Below are 26,521 nucleotides of genomic sequence, written 5' to 3'. Positions count from 1 at the left end.
CAAGGATTTCCATTCCTTTCATGATTCTAAATATAGTCAGCAGATCACCTCTTTCTCTTCTTTGCTCTAGTGTTGGTAGTTCTAATTTCGATAATCTTTGTATGTTAAATTGGAAAGAGCTGGTGCCAACATTGTTATTGTTCTCTGTATTCTTTCTAGTTTCCTTATATTCATTTTAATACTGGGTGTCCATAGTGTTGCTGCATATTCCAGCTTTGGTCTAATCAATGTGACTAATATTTCTTTCATCATTTCTTCATCCAAGTATTCAAATGCCACTTTCATTGACCTTAGTAGGTTGTAGGTTTTACTGACTATTTTGTTTATATGTCTATCCGGTGTCATGTCTTTGCTGATTATCACTCCAAGGTCCCTTTCCGAGTGCCCTTTTTTTATTTCTTTTTCACCAATTTTGCAATTTTTTGAAATTCTGTTTTTGCTTTTTCCAAACTCCATTATGCTACACTTCTTGACATTGAAGTTCACTTCCCACTTTTGAGTCCATTTCCAGATTTTGTCAAGGTCTGATTGTAATGAGTCCAAGTCCTCTTCTGTTGATACTTTCTTTAATATTTTTGCGTCATCTGCGAAGAAATTCACATAATATTCAACTCCTTCGTCCATGTTGTTTATGTATATGGCAAACATGATTGGAGCCAGCACTGACCCTTGTGGAACACTAATCATTTCTTCCCATTTTGAGTATTTGTCACTACTTGCTACCCTCATTTTTCTCCCAGTCAGGAAATCTTTCATCCATCCTAATAAATTACCTGCAATGCCACCTATTGATTCTAATTTTCCTATTAATTTCTTGTGTGGTACTTTGTCAAATGCCTTTTGTAGATCTAGATAGGCACAGTCTGCCCACCCATCTCTTTCATCTATTATATCTTAGTCTTGAATAGAAGCAGATTAGGTTTGTTGTACATGATCTTCCCTGTCTAAATCCAAATTGGCTCGGGTTTATTATAGATTTTTCTTCCAGGTGTTTAACCCATCTACTTTTGATCACTTTTTCACATATTTTAGCTACTGTGCCTGTTAGGGAGACCGGTCTGTAGTTAGTTGGATTTTCCTTTTTTCCTCCTATATATATTGGTACAATGTTTGCATTTTTCCAGTCTTGTGGTACTTTTCCTTCTTTGAGTGAGCATTTGATTATAGTGTGTATTTTATGTTAATTTCTCTACACATTCCTTCAGTATCCAATTTGCAATGGACCATGCAATTTTCTAATGTCAAGGTTTTCTATTTGGTCACTGATTTCCTTTTTTGTTACAGTTATTTCCTTCATTTGGGGGATTTCTGTCTCTCTATTCCCTCACAGTTAGGTGTGTTCTCAATTGTGAATACCAATTTGAAGTGGTTACTCATAACTTCTGCCATTTCTTGTTCTTCTGTGTATTCATGACTTCCTTGGTGCAGTTTTTCTATTTCTTGTTTGTTTTTTAGTTTACCATTCACATATCTATAAAATAGTTTCTGTTGTTTCTTGCAATTTTCTATTATTTCCTTTTCATAATTTCTTTATTCTTCTCTGCGTATATTTACATAATCGTTTCTTAGTTTGATGTATGTTTGCCATTTTGCTCTTTTTTTTTTCTTTTTTCCATTTTTTCCAGGCTTTGTCTCTTTTATCCTTGGCTTCACTACAATTTTTGTTGTACCAGTTCTTCATGTATATTCTTTCATGCTTTTGTTGTGGAACATATTTGACCACACCCTCATTATAAATTTCTTTTAGTATATTCCATTTCTCTTCCATCCTTGTTTCTTCATTTAGGAATTTTTCCCAGTTTGCAATGCGAAAGAATTTTTTAAGTTTCTCAAAATTCATTTTATTATACATTGGTCTTCCTATTCTAAGTTTCTCATTTCTTCTTAGGTCTATTTGCTCTTTTAGTTCGAATTCTATTAGTACATGGTTGCTCTTTACTAATGGTGTTTTGTAATCTATTCTGTCTACAATTTCAGGTTCCAATGTAAGTACTAAATCCAGTGAGTGATTGTGCCAACAGCACTGTATAGGGCAGAAACATAGACCATAAGAGAGGAAGAGCTTAAATGTGTTTGAGATGAAATACCTGAGAAGTATGGAAGGGGTTACTAGGATGGATAGAGTGAGAAACAAGGAGGTGAGGAGGAGAATTGGGGTAGGGAGTTGGGAGATAGGGTTGATGAAAGAGTATTGGGATGGTTTGGACACATGGAAAGAATGAGTGAAGAAAGAGTAGTAAAAGAGGTGTGGATGGCAGAGGTGAAGGAAATGAACATGAGGGGCCGACCAAGGATGTGATGAATGGATTGGGTAAAAGGGGCATTGGGAAAGAGGGGGATGTCTGTTGAGGAAGGGAGAAGGTAGAAGATAGGGGTGAGTGGAGAATGTTTGTGTATGGATAATGCTGTGGTGCATGGATGGGTGTGGGTGGGGGATGGGGGGTGAGTATGTGTGAATGATATTTTGACACAGTCCGAAAAGATTTCTTCCCATCTCTTTTTCTGGATGAGGGGATGGAGGGGGGGGGGGTCACCAATTAAATGAAGTGGCCTTGCTGTGGATGTATGTATCTTGCTACATTGCTTTTGACCCAGGATAGTGGACGAGACGCAGGGATGACCCATCATCCAGGAGGAGCCATGAAAAGAAGGAGGAAGGGGTGGTGAATGGGAGTAGAGTGGGCAGGGATTTATGCCTTTGACTTTGGCTACCTCCCTTGTAAGGGGGGAAAGCCATTGGTGTATGTATATAGATGAAATCTGGAATATAAGGAAGGCAGAAAGGAAGAGTCTGAATGAAGTGTTTGAGAAATATGATACAAGTTACAAGAATGGATGGGGTGAGAAATGCTGAAGTGAGGCAGAGAACAGGGGTAGAGGTAGAGTTGAAATAAAAGGGTATACCAAAGAGTGCTAAGGTGGACATATAGAAAGAATAAGTGTGGAAAGACTAGGAAAGAGAGTATAGTAAGCAGAAGTAGATGGAATGAACTTGAGAGGACCAAGAATGAAATAGATGGATACGATGAAGGGGTCCTCAAATCCACAAGAAATGTTCATCAAGTAAGGAAGAGTATCAAAAGATAGAAATGAGTAGAGGGAGATTGCAGTTACTATACTGGATTAATATTGTTATGTCATATGCAAAGGTGAAGGTGAATAATTTAGTGTTATGTTCTGGATCCGGTGTTAGATCACTTGTGAGGAGACTGAATTCCATAGCTTCTTGGAGAATTCCACTGTAGTATTTTGGTTCTGGATTTTTTTTTTTTTTTTTTTTTTTGTTACACTGCACTGTCTACATGCCAAGAAGTTTGCTACCTATTTCTTGTCATTGTTGTAGATACAATGTCACATTATATCTATAACAATGAGAAGAAATGGTTAACAAAATTCTTAGCATGTAGACAGTACAGGGTAACTCAAAACAACAAAATTTCAAAGACCAAAAGACTACAGTGGTTTCTCCAAGAGGCAATACTCTCAACTATGCAATTTGACTTTGGCTACCTCCCTTGTATGGAGGGAAAAACCCTTGATATATGTATGTTATAAATACATCTCTATGATCTTTTATGATAGTGTTTAGGAAATTCAAATGCCTTGTTTGCTACCATAACCATACTTTCTTGTGAAATCCCTTCAACACTTGCTCGATTATGTTTATTATAAGTGTACTGGTGAAATGGCCCTCTTTAAATCAATGTTGGTCTGGGGAAGTGTGTGAATTAGTCATTTCTTTCTGCTTCTAGTCTTTCCATCAGCTTGGATATGGTGGATGATAGTGAGATTCACCTGAGGGATGTTGGATATCTATGTGGTTTGTTTGGTTTCAAGATGATTATTACATAACTCTTTTCCAGAATGTTTGAATTGTATTGTACACTCAGAAGTCAAAAAATACCAATCATGGCCTTTATTACAATTGGGATGAGGCATTTTTAATGATGAAAGTTAAATATCTTATTTGGGTCTTCAGTGTGGGATTTTTTTCCCCTTTCCATATTTTTGTTGGAGAAGGGGAGAGAATTGCATCTATTTTGTCATCTGTGGGTTTGAAACTTGTTTTGGAGAAAGTCTTTGTTAATGATACTACACTGCTGTTTGAAAGATGGTATTTTTCCTTGGGTAGGGCATAGGTTCAATTTAGAGTTTTTGATGGTTTTCACTGTTCTCCACATTTGTTTGGTGTTTTCCCATCTCTTATACAGTGTGTCCCAAAAATTGTACTCATTCTATGAAATGCTTTGTTATATTGTTGAATCCACTGGTACACATGTGTTTGTATCTGGAAAATGGTAGTCATCAATTTGAATATTTGCAGACACAAGGGAACTAGACTACACTAGGAGGAAAACACTAAACTTTTCTTTAATTTCAAACTGATGACAGCCATTTTCCAGACATAGCAGATAATCCATACCAAAGGATTCAACAATATCACAAAATATTTCAAAGAATGACTTTTTTTGGGACACATTTTCCCCCCCTAAATTCAAATACATACCATAATTATCTAGATATATTTGGAAACAAAATAAATAATGCAACCAAAGATGTTAATAATATTTTCAAGGTGATAATACCTTAGCAGACAAAACAATACAAACTTCTACATTGAAATTTAAGGTCTACAGGAAGTACAATGGTTCATCACAAAACCTATAAAGGTTGACCAAAGTCTCATGGGATTCCTGTAAGAATCATTCAAAAGGATCTTAATCAGTAGCTTTACAAAGATACTAATGCTGGGTCACATCAACACTTTAAAAGGATAATTGGGAAAAACAACTTTTATATAAAAACTTCGATGAAAACTGAAAATTACATACATACATACATATACCAAGGCTTTTTCCCCCTTCCAAGGGAGGTAGCCAAAAAGGGAAAGGCATAAAAACACTCCACACCCCTCCCACCCTCCCTCTCATCTGAGCACCTCCTGGATGACGGGTCATCCCTGCACCTTGCCCACCGCCCTGGGTCAGAAGCAGTGTCGCAAGACACAGCACATCCACAGCAAGGCCACTTCATTTAATCGGCGACCCCCCCCTCTCCGTCCCCCCTTGCATATAAGGAGAGGACGGGGAGAAATCCCTTCGGGCTGCGTCAAAATTTACTCACACATACTACCCCACCCCCCCGCCCATTCCTCCTCATGCAATCACACATCATCCATATACAACCATTCTCCACTCACCTCTGTCTTCCGTCCTCTCCCTTCCTTCCTCAACAGACATTCCCCTCTTCCCCAAAGCCCCCTTCACCCCATCCATCCACCTCATCCTAGGACGTCCCCTCATGTTCACTCCCTCCACATCTGCCTTCCATACCTCTTTTACTAGTCTTTCTTCACTCATTCTTTCCATGTGTCCAAACCATCCTAATATTCTTTCATCAACCCTATCTCCCAGCTCCTTTTTCACCCCTGTTCTCCTCCTCACCTCCTCATTTCTGACTCTATCCAGCCTAGTAACCCCCACTGAAAACTGAAAATTAATCCAACTTAAAAAATCTTGGCAAGATGGTCAGTTCCTGAAGCACAGCTTGGATTCTAGTAAATCTTTCCAGACTTAGGTTGAGTTCATATATTTTGATGTTGATCTAGAACATGCCTTATAACCCTAAATTCCAATATAACAATTTCTAATGTTCTATTTGTCAGGGTTGTATAGCCTAGAAAATATCTTAATGTTCTCTTTTTGCCTGTCCAAATGACAATGGCTCCAAGTGTGGCATAATCTCTGTGTCCTGTGATACCTATTACCCTATATACATCATTATGGTCTGGGGTTAAACTTGAGCAATTACTCCTGAACCTGAGAATGAAAGCTATTCTTTTTTTATAATTCATGAGTGGTAGTCACTCAAAACAGGATACTTTTCTAGTTTTATTGCCAATTTTGTATTTTCACAAAAGAAGGAAAGTTTAGGTGAATTTCAAATACAGTAAGATTAATATAAGTCTCACAAGGTGATAATAAATTTCCACAAACAAATTTTCAAATCTCTACAAAGGCCTGAATCCCCTTACAAGGATGGTGGGATGGGTGAGACTAAATCAAAACAAACCTTTTTGCCTTGAGTTTCCATGGAAGAACATTTGAAAGATGAGGTCCCTAGTCCCCTTGCTCTCCATAATTTAGTTATTTTTTATGACATGCAAGGGAACACAGTGGTGGTATTATTGTACCTTGCCACTGAGTCAATATATACTTGTTTCCCTTAGAGTTACAATCAAATAGTATGGACGACCTATGAACAAAAGCTGCATCATTACAACTTTTATCAAATGAAAGCTTTGATTTCAAAGAATTCATCATCATCATCTAGTCAATTTAACTTGGTCACATTTCACTGTTCTCTATTGTTACCTTCAGGAAGCAATAAAGAATTTAAGCATTACAGCACCTCTGTGTGTTAGTGAGGTAAAGAAAAGTTGCAAAGTGATAATATTAGCAGAAAAAATGGATTCTTTATGGGCTATAATCTACATCCAGTGTTTAGGAATATGTCACAAACAAGTCTACCATATGAAAAGTACATAGTGAAATTAAAAACCATGCATGTGTTCATTAAGGCTTGTGTCCTCTATGACTTCTCAAGTACCTTTAGAGTAACTGTTCATGGAAAAGTGAGGAAACATGTAGATTAGTTGACATGTGAATGAAACAACTGTTGCTGATAGCACAGGTACATAAAAGAAAGCACACAGAGTTTGGGTGAACACATAGCCTTCAACAAAGGTGGAGTGCTGGGGTTGCCAGTGCCAAGGAATCAAAATTGGCTTGCCAAATTTAAGCAAAATCTCAACCTCTAGAATATGAACCTGCAAGGTGAAGCTGGGTCACCTCATAGCAATGTATATGCATAGTTCAAGCTGTGGTTCTTTAAATTCATTACAATATTATGCCCATAAGAAGTTTTATAAAGATAAAATCTGGCTCTGATAATAGGTTCTGGGCAATAAGGGTTTGTACAGCTATAGAGTGTAACATCCAGGATTAAGGTATCTTTTTTTTTTTAGGGGGGGGGGCATATTTTAACACAAATTAAACCATGTTGATGTAAGACTCTTAAGACCCAAGCACAGTAAAGGCACAAATAAGCACCATTTGCCTTTTACATCTGAACAAGTGAGCTTAGGTAACAAGGATGTTCCTCCACAACAACTTGCAGTCATTTTGTGCATGAGCTTAAAGAATACCTGAAGAAGAACCATAATTTCAAGGTTCTTTTAGTTTAGGATAATGCTCCTGGCCCTTACCAAGAAACACTGCAATTCAGCCATCCTAATGTGTAGATGTTACTTTTACCTTCCATTACCACATCCTGCAATTAATGGACCATGGAATAATAACAATATTCCTCTGACTTTTCTATTAGACTTGTAAGAAAAAAGCTTCAACCACAGAGTTGTTTCTCTCACTAGTATGGTTGAAAAAAAATTTAAGAGAGGATAATCTGAGGAAGATGTATAAATAAATAAATAAAAATAAACAGACAGACAAACTCTCCAGTTTTCAACCTCTGAGATCATGCATATTAAATCCACTGAGTGTCTATGACATTCACAGACATTCAAGAGAAAAGGAATTTGATGTACTGTGTCTATCTAAGAAAAAGAGATAAGGTGCCACACAGAATGTTGGTATGAAAAATGTAAGAACTGGGGGAAAGTAAAGATGCTGGACTAGATGAAGGATTTCCTTGTTGGAAGAATGATGATAATTATATAAAGAGGGTAGTACTCTCACTGAAAATAGGGAATACATGGAGTACCACAAGGATATGTACTAGCACCTGTTACATTCATCATGTACATAAATTATGTACTACCATATGGGATACATACATATATATATATATATATATATATATATATATATATATATATATATATATATATATATATATATATATATATATCTTTAACATATAAGAATATGATGTTTCACAATGATTTATGTACAGTCTTCCAACAAGATCACGACATGTTTTCTGACTGGAATAGAAAAAATGAAAGACAGAACTTCTTTCATGCAGTGTGATATAAAAGGGGCAAATATAAAAGAAAGCAAGAACAGTCTACACTTTAAGAAAAGAATGACCCAATTTTTAGGGTTCTTGCTGGAGTTCTCCTCCCCAGATCCACTTAAGCCTTGACTTCTTGTAGGACGAACATAGAGCAGGATCCCTTGTATAGATGGGGTGAAGGGGATGGCCCTTCATCAACAAGGAGCCAAGGTAAAAGGAAAACAAATGGGTGATTGATAGGAAAGAGATGGCCATAGGTGGGTGCCTTGGCTGATTACCTCCTTTATAAGGAGGAAGATTCCTATTGATATACAGATATATAGAAAAAGATAACCTGCAAAAGTTACATAGGAAAAAGGACCTAGGGATTACAATAAATAACACTGGTCAACACAGAAATTGTCCCAAGGAAAACAATATCTGTATTCTATATGTTTTTACATGCAGAATCCAAAAATAATGTTCAATTTTTTCCATCACCCACAGTTTTTGTGTTCCATGGTATGTTACTTTACATGTGTTATGTGGGATAAATTTCAATCAAGTGGTTGGCAACACTGTGTGAGATTGTTATGCATTTTCAGCCAATCTGTTCTTGAAATGAACCACATCTATTGAGTCAGGGAAATCTGAATGGTCTTGTGCAAGATTTAAACTTGTCAAAAAAGCAATCTGGACTTCTAGCTTCCAGGTTAAAGGGCTGGAATCTTCTCCAGAAAGAATCTATAGTTTTTATTGTAAGTAACATTGTCATTTTGAACAGTTTTTCTCACTTGAGGATGGTGTGGTATTTTGCAATGATGTATATTATGTTATAGAGGAACTTAACCATAAATATGACAGGAATGAGAGGCACTTGTTTATTGACTGTGAAAGTGAGCCTGAAAGCTGTTTTGCTCCACAATGGAAATAAATTTCCTTCTGTTCCTCTGGACCATGCAGCTAACATGAAGGAAACATGTGAAAGTATGAAGCTTCTATTGCAAAAAATTTACCAGGAAGAACATAAATGGAATATCTGTGGTGACCTAAAGGTTGTGGCACTTTTACTTTGAATGCAGCTGGGTTACACAAAGTTTTGTTCTTTCTCTATGAGTGGGACAGTTGGGATAAGGAAAATCATTATGAAAAGAACGTGTTGCCGAAACTATCTCTAACCACAGTAGAGAAGAATGTTGTTAATCTTCCTCTTATTGATTCAGAGAAAATCTATCTGCCTCCTTTGCATATTAAGCTAGGGTTGATGAAAAATTTTGTTAAAGGTATGGATTGAACTGGCAAGGGATTCACATATTTGAAAAATAAGTTTCCTAAAGTAAGTGATGCAAAATTCAAAGAAGGTATTTTTGTTAGACCACAGATTAGGAAGCTGATGTGAGACCAGAATTTTGATGAAGAGCTAAATGATTTTGCAAAAGCTGCATGGCTATCATTAAAGAGAGTTTGTGCAGAGTTTTGGGATATCACAGAGCAAATAACCACTCTGAAATTGCAAAAGAGCTACTGACATCCTAAGAGGCCTTGGAATGCATTGAACCTAAAAATCCACTTCCTAGACTATCACTTGGACTTTTTCCCTGCAAACATTGGCACCATCAGTTACAAGCATGATGAGAAATTTCACCAGGGCATTCTGAGTATGGAAACCTAGTATCAATAGAAGTGGAGCTCTTCAATGTTGGCTAATTACTGTTGGACACTAAAAAGGGATCTCCCAGAAGCAAAATACACTTGAAAATCATACATCTCTATATTCTAAAGTTAAGTTTCATTGAAATATCAGACTCATATATTAGTTATAATTGTTTAAAATTTAATATGTTACCACAGAAAAAACTATGCCCGATAGAAAAATTCTGAAAACATATTTAAAATCAGCAGAAAAAAATCTATCAATTCCACCTCCTTTTGGTTGTGGGACAGATATTTTAATAAATTTTTAATCAATTTTGTTGACCAGTGACTCGTCTAATGACCACACAAATATCTTAGTCAAAAGAAGCAGATGCATTGTGGACAAATGGAAAACATCTACAAACCCCAATGGGAATATGTTAAATTACTCATATCACAAAATCTTACACTAAGCCTTGATTACATGATAGCTTTGAGACCATATAAAAAAAAAATAATATCATGAAATCTTGCGATGATCCAAAGGATCATTACTCACTGGTTCCTGAAGTGCATGGTTTATCTTTTCAAATTAAAGCTGGAAACTTAGATTAAGATCCTTGCAAGAACAAGGAGAAAAAGGAGATGTGACTGCCTTGTACAAACTTAGGATACAAGTCTCCAAGACAAAGACAACAAGAGGCCATGAAACTAAACTTAGGAAAATAACTGAAAAAAATAATGTAAAAAGGGTCATTTACCCAAACAAAGCAAGTGATTGGTAAGATGCACTACCAGCAGAGGTGGCTTTTGTTCAGAGCATTAGATGACTCGAAACAAATTATAATTAAGAAGGCACTCTATATGTAAGAGGAAAATGAATATAGGGGACAAGACTTTTTGTACTATTCAAGTATAGTTGTTTCAAATGGGAAGCACCAACGCTTTTTTAACTTAAAAATCCATCCATATCAGGAGGGACTTCACATACAACACCTCGCTTTTCCAACCTCAAGTAATTATACCAAATATATTCAAGGTCATGGGGGAAATTAATTTCAACCTTACATGCCAAAATCTTGCTTTCTTTAACATAGCTTCAGTTACTTACAACAACTAAAACCACACTAGCATGCTTGTGTTCAGGATACCATCCAGCTCTAAGTCTGGCCACAGAATCAAACTACCCTAGATGCAACCACCAACAGAAGACACTAAGCATATTATCCTACACTGCCCGACATTAACAACCCTTAGACAATAACACAATATTTCTTCTCTAAGATATCTATGGGCCTGCCCAGTAGCAGTTCTCAGTTACCTGAGTGCCATAGATGTCCTGCAAGAGAGACCTGGGGCAATGGATCAATTGATTGACTAGACTCTAAATTCTATCTCCATGTCTATCCCTCATCTAATGGTAGTAGATTTCTCTTCTCTTGCAAACATATGTAGCCTCTGCTCAAAACACTGCTTACAACTGCTTTCAATAACAGCTCTTTGCCTACTATCATTCCTTTCAATTCTATATACTTTCCACAAATGTTTTTTTTTTTTTCTATTCTATGGCCTCACCGTTCAGATGGTTCTTCTAGATCTACCTCTTCTTCACTGACAGATTTAGTCAGTTCATCTCTATCTTGATAAATTAAAAAATCCAGTGGCTGTTGTTGAATGTATCTGAGAAACAGCATTTGAGAAATATGGTTGGTATTACCAGAATGGATAATGAGAAATGTGGAGGTGTTGATGAGAATAGGGACAGAAAGAGAGCAAGCAGGCAGAATAGATAAAAAGTACTAAGGTGATTTGGCCACATGGAAAGAATGAATGGCAAAACACTAGCAAATGGAGTATGGAAAGCAGAAGATTGAGGGACCTTAAGAGGAACAACAAGGGGGAGGTGGATAGATGGGGTAAAGGGGACCTTGGATCCACAAGGAACATCTATGGAGCAATGGAGAGACAGGATTCAATGAAGGAAGAATGTGAATGGAAGAAATAATAATGTAGTCTGAAACAGTATTCTCTCTCTCTCTCTTTCTGTCTGTCTCTCTCCTTAATGGATAAATGATAATACAACATTGTCAACATTTCTCCAAAACAAGCTTCAAATTCATGACACCTGAATAGCGGAAAATAACAAAGATACATAAATAAAAAATAAGACCCAAAAGCTGCAGAAAATGACATCATACATTACCATATACGTTCATGTATAAGCCAACTTCATGTATAGTGAAACCCCTGATTTTTTTTTTAAAAAAGCTGATTTTTTCATATACTGTACCTTGTGTATAATGCAACTTCAGATTTTGAACATAACTAGTAGGTCTACCAGTCAAATATTGCTATGCTGAGCATCATTCTAGACATATTTTAGAGCAAATAAATATTCTCCTTTCTATTTTGTACAAAGACACCCCAAAATGACTATAAATTTGCTTGCATCTTTGCTTACAAGTATTTCCATTGCCTTTCCAATGACAACCCTTCTGTCAGGATTAGCAGTACTATGCCTTATCTATAATTCTTTACCAATATTCTATTTTACTGTTTTCCAAATATTATCTACAATAACATATCTGTATCTTTCACTGCCTGTATGTCCTACACAGAAATGCAGTATAAAAACAAAGTACCATATTTGACAGTTTACAAGACAATTTTTTTCTCTAAGAAAAAATGTCTCAGAAAATCAGCCTGCATCTTTTAAGGCCGAAGTTCAACTTTGGGGTGGTGGCTATTAGTGTGTGGCAGCAGTGGCCCTTTAATCAAATCACAAGCATTTTCGCACATGTAAACAAAGCGGTGATCTCTTTTACATCACAAAAACAATTTTTTTCCTACCCCACCCAAGTAATAATGTAAAACAAGTTGTACTTACCAGTATTCCATATAAAACAACACCAGTCAAGAAGAAATTAAGTGACAATGATTAACCATGCATGTACCAAAACAATGCCTGCCCAAATTGAAGTGCATTTCATAAGCCTTCAAACACAGTATAAAAATGTGAGAACAAAATTGCATGCAGGTTGGAGAAAAAATAAAAAAAAACATTGTTGTCTTTATTTATATTAGGTTTTTATAGATTATAAGTTGTATACATGGTAGTGAATGAAATCCCGATATTCATGTGGCAACAGAAAAGAAGTATGAGTATGTATGCTATGGAAGGTAAGTTAAAGGAGCTTAATGATACTGTTAAGATTAGCCAGAGATACCTTGAGGCTGTAGGCCTACCAGATAATTCATGGTCACCAAAAATGCACGAATTCTAACAAGTTAAAAAATATTACATGTGTATTGTGCAACCCCCTATTTTTGAGTGACAAATTAATAATAAAAAACTCGTACTATACAAATTATATATGGTACATATTTACCAAAAGCCCCCCTCTCCTTAGAGGAGGGATGTGGCTAAATCAAAGTACACATCCACTGTGTACATATTAAAAATCCCTACTATCTCAGCACCTCATGCAGGGTCATCCTTATTTCCCATTGTACTGCTTGGATCCAGAGAAACACAACATTTCTACAACAGGTCCCAACAGGTGGAGCTGGCTTATCCCCACTATTTCATTGTAGGGCAACCCCCACCCACCCACCCACCCACACACACTCCTCCTCCACAAAATAAAAATAAATAAATAAATAAATAGATAAAAAATAAATAAAAAATAATAACAATAAAAAAGTAAAAACAAAAAAATTATAATAATAATGTAATGAACCAATAGTTGTATTTACCTAGTTGTATTTTACAGGACTGGAGTTATGCTCGTGTTGACCTGTTTTTGTATCTCTCTACATCTAGTTTGCTTTTGAATTTGTGTATATTTCTGGCATTAACTGTTTCACTGTTCAATTTGTTCCAGACATCAATCACCCTGTGTGGGAAACTGTTCTTTTTCAGGTCTCTTCTGTAACTGTCTTTCTTTAGTACCAACTGTTGTGTGATAATGAGGCCTGAGTGAAGTATGTAAGAGAAAAACATCACAAGGAGATCATGAAAATGATGTGATCTATGCCCAATTACAAAATATGACAAAAGAAAAGATCAGATTCATGAATAGACTGAGGCACAGATCAGATTGAAAGCAAACATGGAGCAAGTCAACATGAGGTGATTTGGTTGTTATGAGAATAGATGAGAGTTGCTATCCCTAAAGCATGTAAGAAAAGGTGGCATCAGATATGAGAATAAGGGTAAGACCAAGAAAAAGGTGGGTGGATGAGGTAATGATGCCACAAGAACACAAAGTCAGCATGTCTAACAAACAAAAATGTGCATGGATGTTAGAGTTAGAGAAGAATATATATTCACAGGCAACATATTCCAAAGATGAATTGGCAATATTTCTTGTCTAAATAAAAAGGAGTGAAAGGGATGAATGATGGGAGTGAAAGGGGTAAGGAGGATTTACTTCTCCCATGCCTAGTCACCTTACTTTATGGGCAATGGTGTACCAGTTGAAAGAAAAGTGGCCTGGTTAACTCATGCCTCCTCTATTTATGGTGAAAAATAAAATAATAAATAAATAGAAATAAAATATGCATGTATAAATAAATCAATTAATATATAAATGAATAAATAAACCCATAAATAAATACCAAAACTCAGTATCCTGAACTCTGTCCAGAAATTCCTTACCTTTTCTGAGACGATGAACTTACAAAGTTATCTTGTACACCCTACCAAGAACATGCATCTCAAATGTGGTGTGCTTTAATTACAAAAGACTGACATCTAATGCTGATAACCCTATCAACATCCTCTCCTCAAACTGAGTCTTCATCCTCCAAATCCAGTACAACAATTCAACCTTTTTATTTTTCCACTTTCACCATTACAATATGTGCTCAGGACAAAGGGTGAATAGCTGCTCATGGTGGTCCTGCAAGAGCACTGGAGCAGAACACTGAGAGATTCCAATGCTCAGTTCCAAGGCTAACCTACTCCTCACCTCTACCCTGAGGTGTGGCTCCAAGGAACTAACACTTATCCTCTGGATCAAGTAACAGAACTCCCCCACCCCCATCTATCTACACAACATATACTGTTTTACCACCACTTTTTTCACAGAAGTGCTGACACCTGTTTTATTCCTCCTCCTCCTCACTGGTAACAAAGGAACATCCCCAAGTTCATTCACATAACCTAAACAAATCAATGACACATATGCACAACATAATAAAGTCTCAATTCAGCATACTCTTGATGAAACAGAAAGCATTTTTCTTGTTATTTTTTACTTGGAAGAGTCTAAACATTTTGAAAAGAAGTGTTTCAGAGGTATGGTGGGGGTTACAAGGATGGATAGGGTGAGAAATGAGACAAGGCAGGGAACAGGAGTGGAAAGAGAGCTAGTAGAGAGGGTCAATCAAAGAATACAAGGATGGTCTGGGTATTTTAATAAAACAAATGAAGACAGCCTAGCAAAAAGAGTGTGGACAGTTGTGGTAGATGGAATAAATTTAAGGGAGGGAAAGATTGAGAATGAGATGAATGGATGGGGTAAAAGGTACACTGGGTGCAAGAGGAATGTGTCAAGCAGAGAAGTGAAGACAAGAGATTGGTGTGAGTGGAGAGTGGTTGTGAATGGATGTTAAGTCAATACAACTCAAAGGGATTTTTTTTTCTTGTCTTCTATGTAAATTCTCATGTATATGAGGGGAGAGGGTAGTCACATAATGAAGCCATGGTAGTAAACCAGCTTCAACTGTCAGGCCCTACTGTGAGGGTGCTGTGTCTTGCTGCATTGCCTTTGACATGAGCAGTAGGTAGGGTAAAGGAAAGATCCTTTATTCATAGAGTTAAGATACAAGGAACAACTGATGGGTTTTGAATAGGTGTGGGATGGATGAAGGGTGGGTGTATGCCTTGACTAGGTCACTTGAACACTAGTTTTATATGAGCCTTTTGGTAATGTATAAAGTTTAGAAGGACCAATGATGAGTACCTACTGGAAGTGGTCCTGTAAGATGGACATCAGAGGGTCACCTTCCTGTCACCCATCCTCACCCACACCTCCATCTGGAGATGCAACCCTAAGGGACAGATATTTAGTTTCTAGACCGGACCCAAGACTTCTATATGTATTTCTTCCAACTTTTCCCATGAGGAGAGCTGACAACACAGTGAATGCCCCCCCCTCCTCCTACTACTATAAGCTGGTGACAGAAATTGTCCCACAATAATACAACACACACAACAGTCCACAATTTCTTCCCTGACAGATCTATAGGAGGGCTCAAGGACCAGTGCCAGCCATTGTTGGGCCATAGGCTTCCACTCAGTGAAACTCATGGCAATAATTAGTATTGACGAGTTAAACACCAATTAGTATCATGAAGTTACCAAAATATGAAAACACTACTGCTGTCAATAATTTTTTGCAAAAACTAAAATTATCATCCTTACCAATCTTTCTCTTCCTATAGCGCTGATCAACTGCTAACATTGCAATGTATCCTCTGACTGTTACTTTTTTGTGCACATCCAGCTTGCACACAATAGCTCCAACTACCTCTTCTCCACACATTGCCTGAAACACAAACAGGAATGAAACCAATAGCGATATTTATATATCTATATATTGTATACCAAGGGCTTCTTCCCCCCTTATAAGGGTGGTAGCCAATAAAATAACCAAACATAGGATATCAATAATGCTGAATACAAGTAATACCTGCCCTACTGAACAAGTGTACAAATATGCAGCAACAAATAAATTTCTAAAATCCCTTAAAAGTAATAATACACCATGGCAGGGGACCCCCAAAGACAGAATGCCCCATTCCCAATCACTCCCATAAGGATCCAGCCACTAGCCCATTGCCCAAAATAACTCACCTATCCCCAGCTCCACCCAGAGAAGCAACCCCAAGAGACTAGTATCTGGTCTCTGGAACAGACTAAATATTCATTTGCTCTTTCAAAACAATCCAACTTCCTTCTCACTTACAAAGGATTACAAAGGCGGAGCATGCCGACAGGAGACCTTTTGGTCCATATCTAGGTCGGATGCGAAAAAAAATCATAATAATAATAAAATAATAAATAAAAACTATAATAATGTAAATAACAAATAAAATACATAAATAAATGCATAGGTATAGTTAGATAATAAACAAACAGGTAAATAGTAAATAATAATAAATTGACATATAACTAATAATAAATGAAAATCACAGACAAATGATAACAAAACAAAAACAAATAATATAAAATCAATTATAATCATTACAGCATCTTGCTTATACCCTTTTAAACTTTTATTCTGATAAAGAAAGTGGCTCCCTCTTTTTCTCCTGTGAACCAGCAACATCAAAACAAACCCAGGTAGTAACTTATGTCCTAAATGAACACACTTTCTACTGTAACAACTTCCACTTGAGTCTAAATGGAATGCAACCCACTTAAAAATACAACAAACTGCATCTGCCTACACACCTAAACTCTCAGCTAAAACCACCCCAACACAAGACAAACACAATCTAAACCTGATACAAATGAATATTGATGAAATCACAAACAAGCATGCAAAACTGTATATAGCTACTGGTATGCCTATAAAACACTCCAGACACACAGCACTAATACAAGAAACCAAATCCTCACTACAGACCACAATAGTCTTCCCAGAGTACACAACATTTGCAAGACAAAACTTAACACGAAGGTGGATTTATGATGCTTATACTAGTACATAAATACATACCATTCCCCAACATAACAAAAAAACTAACCAATCACTCACAGAAATAACAGTAAAAATAATCATCAAACAAAAATACAGACATACATATGCCAAGGGCTTTTTCTCCCTTACAAAGGAGGCAGCCAATGTCAAAGGCATAATTCCACTCCCACCCATTCCACTCAGTTTCACAACCCCTCCCTTTTACCTTGGCTCCTCCTGGATGACAGGTCATCCCTGCCTCTTACCCATCGCCCTGGGTCAGAAGAAATGCAGCAAGACATGGCATGGCACATCCACAGCAAGGCCAGTTCACTTAATCAGTGACCCCCTCTCTGTCCCCTCATGCAGAAACATTGAAGATTTTAAGAAATCCCTTTGGGCTGCATCAAAATATTATTCACACATAACCACTCCCCAACACCCCCTATCCCCCACCCACTCTCTTCCTGGCATCACAGTATTATCTATACACAGCCATTCTCCACTCACCCCTACCTCTGCTTACTCCCTTCCTTCCTCAACAGAATGGTAGAGGTTACAAGGCTGGATACAGTGAGAAACAAGGAGGTGAGGAGGAGGGAGGAGGTGGAAAAAGAGATGGGAGAAAGGGTTGTTGAAAGATTATTGGGATGATTTGGACATGGAAAAAATGAGTGAAGAAAGATTAATAAAAGAAGTGTGGATGGCAGAGGTGGATGGAGCGAACATGAGTGGGTGACCGAGGATGAGATGGATGGACAGGGGTGAAAGGGGTGCTGAGCAAGAGGGGGATGTCTGTCACACAAAAATAAATAAGAATAGATAAATACATAAGCAAATAAATCCAACATTAAAAACATCTACATACCACCAACCACATCATCATCCCAAGGATACACACCCCAATTCCAACCGCCCAATGACTCTATAAACCACATGCCAAGCAGATACATGAATGTGTACCATTCCTTAAGGTTATACATACACCCAATCAGATAACTAAAGAGGCAACAAGGACCAACTCTTCAACCTGAATATGATAAACTCCAGTGAGCTCCCCACAAGGCAACATCTCAAACCCAAGCCCCATGTGGGGTAATGACTACCTAAGTTTTATGCAGTGAATATTCTAATGATTTTAGTGACATCCATGCAGACCAGTCATGGAGCACTCTTTCATGATGGAAGATTAATCCACACTCAAAGAAGAATGTTGATCACATATAAAATCTACAATCCCTCCCTTCTACTATCCTCCTAAAATTTATTCTAACATCTACAATTCAACCTCATCAGCTCAATATTGCCTCCGAGGATAGAAACCTTGGACATCTAGGGAACGACAACAACAACAACAACAACCTTGGACATCAGTGATGAAATACAAATATACATCCAATAAGCAGCTTCCTTAGGTATTTCAATGTGCTCATCTATACTCTATCTATAGGCAACATGGGAAATCATTCACAGTCTCACCTCTGACCACCTCCTAATAAAGAATACTATAAACTTACACAATACAAAAGCAAACTAACTATAAAAATAAACATGTACTACAACAAAGTAAAATGCCCAAAGTATACAGAAGAAATAGAGAGGGATTTCAAAAACACAACTCAGTCCTCATCCATAGATCATCAATTAATCAATCCTTTGCCCTATTGTAGTCTTTTAGTTCTAGAAATCTGGTTGTTTTGAGTTACTCTCCATTGCCTGCAAGTAAGAAGTTTGTCAGTCACTTCTAGTTGTTGTTGTGATTTTTTTTTCAATAGTATCTTGGAACTTTATCAAATGCTTTGTTCATGTCATTGTTGTCATGATCTTTCCAGTGGTACTTTCTTGTTAAAACTTTCCATCACTTGTTGTATGATGTTTGTACGAAATAGGCTGGTGAGTGGCACTCCTTGAATCCACATTGGTTTTGGGGAGGTGGGTAGACTTGTTAAGTTTCTTGCTGCTAATAGTCTTTCCATCAGTTTGGATATGAAGGTCAGTATGAAGATTGGTCTGTAAGATGCTGGGTTTTCTGGTGGTTTCTTTGGTTTTAATAGAAGTTTTATATTAGCTCTTTTCCAGATTGTTGGAATTTTGCTGTACAGTCGAGTGGTTAAAAGTATCTGTCAAAGTCTTTATTACATTTGGGCCAAGGTGTTTTAAGTGGATATTCAGGAACATATATAGGTCTTCTGTGCCAGTTGTTGTTGTTCCCTAGACTGTCTGTCCAAGCAGTCCCGTCTCCCCAAGGAATGCCACAGCCGAAACTGGGTTTTCCCACAAATCCTTTATAGAGTGTATGTTGTGTTGTTTGCGTGCATGATTGTGTATAATGCAGTCTTCCATTATGTGTTGTATGGTATGGGGTGAGGTGTTACATCTTGGGCAGCTGTTCACAATGCGGTCATCCAGCCTCTTCTGGTAGCTTAGAAGTGCTGGGTGGTGGCCGCACCGCAGTCTGGCCAGGTGGACTCTGTCCTTTCGTGGGAGAGAGGATTCAGAAGGGTGGATATTTTCCTCTGCTGACAGCGAGGAAAACAGCATGGATGGAGGACCATCAGCTTTCAACAAGACTCTGCTGATACTGCCACAAAGTGACACACTACCCCCACCTCCACAAGGAGGTGCACCCCCAAGCAACTGGTACTTGGTCTCTGGATCAAGCCCAAATCTCCAATCCACAGAAAAAAAACACTTACAACCTCACAAACCCCAAATTAAAAGCAAATAAAAAACATATCTTCAGAGGCCAAAGAAAGAAATACAATTAAAATTTCACACCTGAGATTATCCCCCAAATAAGTAAGTAAAACAAAACAAAAAAAAGGAAAGAAGAACCTATTTGAAGAAGATAAGAAAAAACAAATAAACATCACAAATCAAGCAGTTATTGCCTCAATTTTGATGAATGGAAGCCTGCAGTCCCATAGCAGCACACAATGATAGGCCTTCACATTAATCTCTCTGGGAAGGAATTTTACTGATTTCTATATTATATTAATGTGAGATTGTTTTTATGTCACTGGCTGAAAGTAGTTGAAGTGAGGAACTGTTCTCAGTTGTCAGTTCTCTTTGTTATTTAAAGGTGGAGGAAATACTGAGGAAGCAGACATAAAGAAGTCTTGGGCCTTGTCTGCACCTCCAAATGGAAGTAAGGAAGTTGATAGGATTTGAAGATGGAGAACATCCTTTTCAAACAGGTATCAGTCACTAATTCCAGGGATCATATAAAGTGGGAGTAATATACAGGATCTTTAGAAGAAAAAAGGATGAAAAAAGGGGGGAGGTACAATAAAAGACAGAAAAAATGTATCTCCACCTATTAATGAAGTAATTAGAGCAACATAAGTAAATATCTAGGCAAAATAAAAAGTATTATGAGAAGTAGGTAATTGGGGATGAATGCAAAGATAAGGCTATATGAATGAGTGATTATATCCATGGTGTTGTATGCAGTAGACTTGTAATTTATAAGAGACACAGAGGAAGTCTCCATGTTTTTGAGATGAAGTGTCTGAGAAATATGATAGGTATTACAATGATAGATAAGAGTGAAAATGGTGGAGGTGAGACAGACAATAAGGGTGGGGAGGGAGTTATCCGATAGGGTCATTTCGTGTTGAGTTGATTTGAGCAAATGAAGACAATGAATGAGAAGTGACTAACAAATAGTGTTGAAAGCCAGTGGATGAAATAAGTGTGAGAGGAAGACCATGAATAATGTGGATGGACAGGTGAATAGGGCTTTAGATACTTGATAGACACCTGTCAAAAAGGGAAAAGAAATTGCAAATGACACAAGTAATTGGAGGAAGACTGAATGGATAAAGGGGTTCTTCTCATCTGGTTCATAAATTATTTTGAGCAGATGAGGATGGGGGTCAACATGTGATAAAGCAATGGAGGTAAACCAGGTCCAGCTGTTAGACTCTCCTGTACACAGTTGTGCCTTCCTGCATTACCTCTGACCCAAAAAGCAGTCAGTGAGAAGAGAAATAGGGACAACCTTTCTTCCCAGAGGTGACGAGATGGGAGGGGTGGTTAAATGTATAGTAAATATGTATAGGGACCAACCAGAAGTAACTGCAGGTAGTGTTCCTGTGAGACAAACATCAGAGAGAATTGTCTCCCTTTTGCTTGTCTTCAAAACTCATCAACATCCATGATGAGGCAGCCTGGAGAGGCTGACACCCAGTCTCCAGACTGGGCCCAGGGTTTCTCTCTCCAACTTTGACAATATTTCCTCCAATTTTTCATACAAGGAAAACTGACAAATGATGACTACTATACAGGAGTGACACATAGCAGCAGTTCCAAGTTGCAGGTTTCCAGTCACTTATGAGCCACTATGTACATATATGTGTGTGTGTGTGTGTATATATATATATATATATACATACATACATATACCAAGGCTTTTTCCCCCTTCCAAGGGAGGTAGCCACAAAGGGAAAGGCATAAAAACACTCCCACCCATTTCATCCCTAAATACACTCCACACCCCTCCCACCCTTCCTCTCATCTGAGCACCTCCTGGATGACGGGTCATCCCTGCACCCTGCCCACCGCCCTGGGTCAGAAGCAGTGTCGCAAGACACAGTACATCCACAGCAAGGCCGCTTCATTTAATCGGCGACCCCCCCTCTCCGTCCCCCTTTGCATATAAGGAGAGGACGGGGAGAAATCCCTTCGGGCTGCGTCAAAATTTACTCACACATACTACAACACCCCCCACCCCCCGCCCATTCCTCCTCATGCAGTCACAACATCATCCATATACAACCATTCTCCACTCACCTCTGTCTTCCGTCCTCTCCCTTCCTTCCTCAACAGACATTCCCCTCTTCCCCAAAGCCACCTTCACCCCATCCATCCACCTCATCCTAGGACGTCCCCTCATGTTCACTCCCTCCACATCTGCCTTCCATACCTCTTTTACTAGTCTTTCTTCACTCATTCTTTCCATGTGTCCAAACCATCCTAATATTCTTTCATCAACCCTCTCTCCCAGCTCCTTTTTCACCCCTGTTCTCCTCCTCACCTCCTCATTTCTCACTCTATCTAGCCTAGTAACCCCCACCATACTTCTCAGACACCTCATCTCAAACACATTCAAACTCCTTCTCTCTTCTTCTCTTATGTTCCACGTTTCTGCCCCATACAGTGCTGTTGGCACAATCACTCCTTCATACAGTCTCCTCTTCGCATCCATTCCCAAATGTCTATTTCTCATTACACTCTTTAAACCACCAAGGCATTTACTCGCTTCTCTCAATCTACATTCTACCTCCACCTTCACTCCACCTTTTCCTGCTACACTTGCACCCAAGTATCTAAAACTATCCACTTCCTCCAGTCGCTCTCCCTTAATGTTCACTTCCAGTCTACTGCCACTTTCACCCCTTGTACATCTCATCACCTTACTTTTACCCACATTTATCTTTAGCTTTCTTCTATCACATACTCTCCCAAACTCTGCCACCAGCTTCCTCAATCCCTCCTCTGACCCTGCCACAAGCGCAGTGTCGTCCGCAAACAACAGCTGGCTCACCTCCCACTTTTCTCCATTTTCTTTAACCATATCCAATCCCTGACTCACTACCCTAGCATTCACCTCTCGCACCACCCCATCCATGTATAAGTTGAACAGCCAGGGCGACATAACGCATCCTTGACGAAGTCCCACCTTTACTTCAAACCACTCACTCTCTCCATTTCCAATCCTAACACATGCTCTACTACTCACATAAAAACTCTTGACAGCTCCCAAAAGCTTTCCTCCTATCCCTATGATATATATATATATATATATATATATATATATATATATATATATATATATATGTGTGTGTGTGTGTAGACTGATAGGTGGGTAAGTATTTACATATATATATCAACTTCCTTATATATTTGACAGACAGTTGTACTGTAAAAGGATCTGTTGACTACCTATCAGGATTACACCTCCAATACTAACAAGGCGTGTCCACACAACCTAAATCATAAGCAAATTCAAACTTGGTATTATGGTTGGAGAAAGAGACAACACCCCATGTGTAGTTATTTACCTTTATATTACAAATTAGATGAATACAACCCATCCCCTTTTAAATGGTGAATCATTCCACAATGAATTTTAAGTCTTAAAAAACTCAAACAGAATCCCTTTCTAAAATTAGACCTAGTGACAACATCAGATATAAGTGTACTGACACTATACAGGAAACTGAAATTTTCCTTATCTCTCCTTATCATATGCTGTTATTACAGCAAATGATGCAACCTTAAAGAAAGGTGGTGCTGGTAAGATTACATGCCAGGAGGCATATGGTTGCACATAAAGCTGTAACCTTTGCCCTAAGCATCTGGGCTGTTGGAGCAGTCACTGCTGGGAATCAGAGAAAGGTTGGGGAACTCAAACCCATAACTACAAAGATGACAGACCTCCATGGTTACACCAGTGCATTATATATATATATAAAAAATAAATAAATAAATAAAAAAAACATCAACAGGTGTGGTCCTCTGAGACCTTACACACTCATATATCAGCATTTCATGGAACAAGGTTTTAATACACAAATTGTTAAAATGGATTTCCCACAGATCAGTAATCTATTCTTGTTGAAGTACAGATTAAAGTATCTATACATATACTGTCAAAGAGGCATTTTTCAAGTAATGAGCCTTTTTTATAAATTGTAAGGACCTATGGTTCAACAAGTCAGACAGCAGAGTTGCCCATTTTCAAAACCTGTCAACATCCTCACCTCCATAAGGAGAAGCAGCCCTTAGGAGCTGGTACTCACACCTCCAGATTTGGCCCAGTATCTCTATCTGTCAACTTACTATATTTCTTATATCTTGCATATAAGAGGTGACAATCAACAACTGCTCCCCTCCTCCTACTATTTTGCACAAGTGATATAGATAGAAAGAGTCTCACAATAATAGAGGATTGACAAGAATCCAATTTTTTTTCCCATTGATCTATGGGAGGGTCGAAGGACTGTTGCCTGCTGCTACGAGGATATGGGTATTCCACTTAGTGAAACATGAGCCAACAACTACTATTATCATCATTATTATGCATTATATTTCAATTACCTTTGGAGAGTGAGGATGTTCTCAATGCTCACAATGTAAGGCTTGAAAAGTGGGCGGAGCTAAACAGAAAGCAAAAATTATATAAGTAAAAAAAAATTTGCGTATAAGCATTTGATTACCATAGATTACTACAAAGTGCAGTAAATTACTAAAACTATTTACAGATGCTACATTTTTTTATAACCACTATATTCTTGGAAAATTCTTTCTGATGTTCTAGCAAGTACAACCTTCTTGCCCCTTACTCTAGTAATCCTCAGTCACCCCCTCTTTCTTCTTCATATCAAATACTTCATATTCTTGCATTAACAGATACTATATACATGTAGTGATTTCCTACGAGAAATAATTTCATTGGCAAAAATAAACCTCTAAATAAAACAGAAAGAAAATCATGCAGGAAATGCAAATAATGAAAACAAATTATGGTATTTGTTCAGATGGATACAGAAATCCAGGTGGTACAATTTCCTCCCCCACCCACCTGGTGGTAAACATAGCAAAACAATTTCATTTGCAACAAAAAGAGAACCCCCTCCTTATTTTACCAAGACAAACTTTGGAAAAACACTTTTCACATGAAAAATAAGTATCTATTGTCCTAAACACTTACCAACACATATGCTTTGTAATTCATGTAAGCCTATATTATATATCTACCTATATATATTACATTACATATTTCACATCCATTTATGGGACAGCTTTAATGTTACACTTCCTTTTGGTAATTATATACCATGCCTGTCTGACAGTTACATTCAGACGACCAACTGTATAACATTCCAAGAATTTTATTAATTTATTGGAGCAAACTTACCAGAAAACAAAGCTTGGGCCAATTGTGAATGAAATATCTGTAGGTATATATGGAATACGGCTCTGACAAATCCTTCTGAATAAGTCGCATTATGGCACCCATTTGCAATTCATTTTCATAGTTGACATATTCCACCTTAAAGTCCTCATCTTCACTAGGACTTAATGGTGGCGGCACAGGAGGGCACTCTGGTTCTTCCAATTCTTTACTAACAACAAGAGACTTTGCACTATCACTTTTAGACTGATGCGAGCCTTGTGAACTATTTCTTGTCCTTGGCCTTGCCCCCAAGGCTGAAAATGATTGAGAGGAATCTGAAGACTTGTCAGAACTAAGAGACAACGTGTCTGGAATACTATTAGAGCTAATAGTACTGATATCCGAGTGTCCATTGCAAAAACTGCCATTAACAGATGAATCGTGACTAGATTCGGAACACGGATTATCTGGTGGTTGTCCTTTACTAGGTGTATGTTTGGGTGCGGATACATGTATTTCCGCGTCCGTGGTGCCTATCTTCATACCGTTCACAATTCCATTTTTCAACGAAAGCTTATCTTTTAACTCAGACGAAAGGGTTCCTGAAGGGCCTGGGGCCACCTCAGTGTGGACACCTCTCTCCATACCCTGCCGTAGAGACCCTAGTCTGGCACTATGCACTGGGGCCAGATCAGCTGACTGTGTTCTGGGTTGGCACTGGAACTTTTCAGAGTCCTCAACCACGTATTTTCTCGACAAAGTCTCACTCATGGTACACGGAGATGTGGTAATGCATCACGTAATGCATAAGGTTTTGTACGTAACTAGAACCCCATGATATGGGAAGGAAATCATGTTCAAGATCAAGGTACTCCCCTCTGTTTAGATCGCAGACGAAACTGTGAACGGAACTGTACATGCATATATTTTTGTTCCAACAATAAAGCTGATAGATGCAGCTAACATATCAACAAATATATCTAAAATATTTTTATGTCAGTTCGAAATGATGTAGACAAATATCGATATTCCATAGAGCTATATGCTATAGTTTAATCATTCGAGGAAATCTAAAGACTTAATTTTTTGGGGGAAAATTTTAGTCCTGAGACCAATTCAGCAAGTGACATCATTTAGCTCTTGTTAAAAATCATTTCAGTATATATACTACGAAAAAGAACCCTTATAATATTTCGCATTTATAATGCATATTTTCATTATGCATATGTTGGTTAGAAGAAATGTCTTAAATGTTGCAAACATAACCAATATTAAA

General features: G+C 37.8%; 1 protein-coding gene across 2 annotated transcripts in view; it reads right to left on the bottom strand.

Annotated features, from left to right (window-relative positions):
- The window catches only part of LOC143024803 (uncharacterized), a 56,320-nt gene extending 30,145 nt beyond the window's left edge, over positions 1 to 26,175 (bottom strand). The window contains exons 1-2 of one of the 2 annotated variants that reach the window (XM_076184022.1): positions 25,267 to 26,175; positions 16,082 to 16,205 (exon numbers count right to left, since the gene is read on the bottom strand). In XM_076184022.1, the coding sequence (XP_076040137.1) occupies positions 16,082 to 16,205; positions 25,267 to 26,016 (874 nt within the window). In that variant the 5' untranslated portion in view covers positions 26,017 to 26,175. The remainder of the gene's footprint in view (positions 1 to 16,081; positions 16,206 to 25,266) is intronic. The other variant, XM_076184023.1, reaches the window with a different exon arrangement.
- Positions 26,176 to 26,521: the final 346 nt, after the last annotated feature.

Source organism: Oratosquilla oratoria, chromosome 4 (genome assembly GCF_046742065.1).
Source record: "Oratosquilla oratoria isolate Oo_2021 chromosome 4, ASM4674206v1, whole genome shotgun sequence".
NCBI lineage: Eukaryota > Metazoa > Arthropoda > Malacostraca > Stomatopoda > Squillidae > Oratosquilla > Oratosquilla oratoria.
Note: the sequence above shows the minus strand (reverse complement) of the source record. Positions and strands in the feature narration are given on the sequence as shown.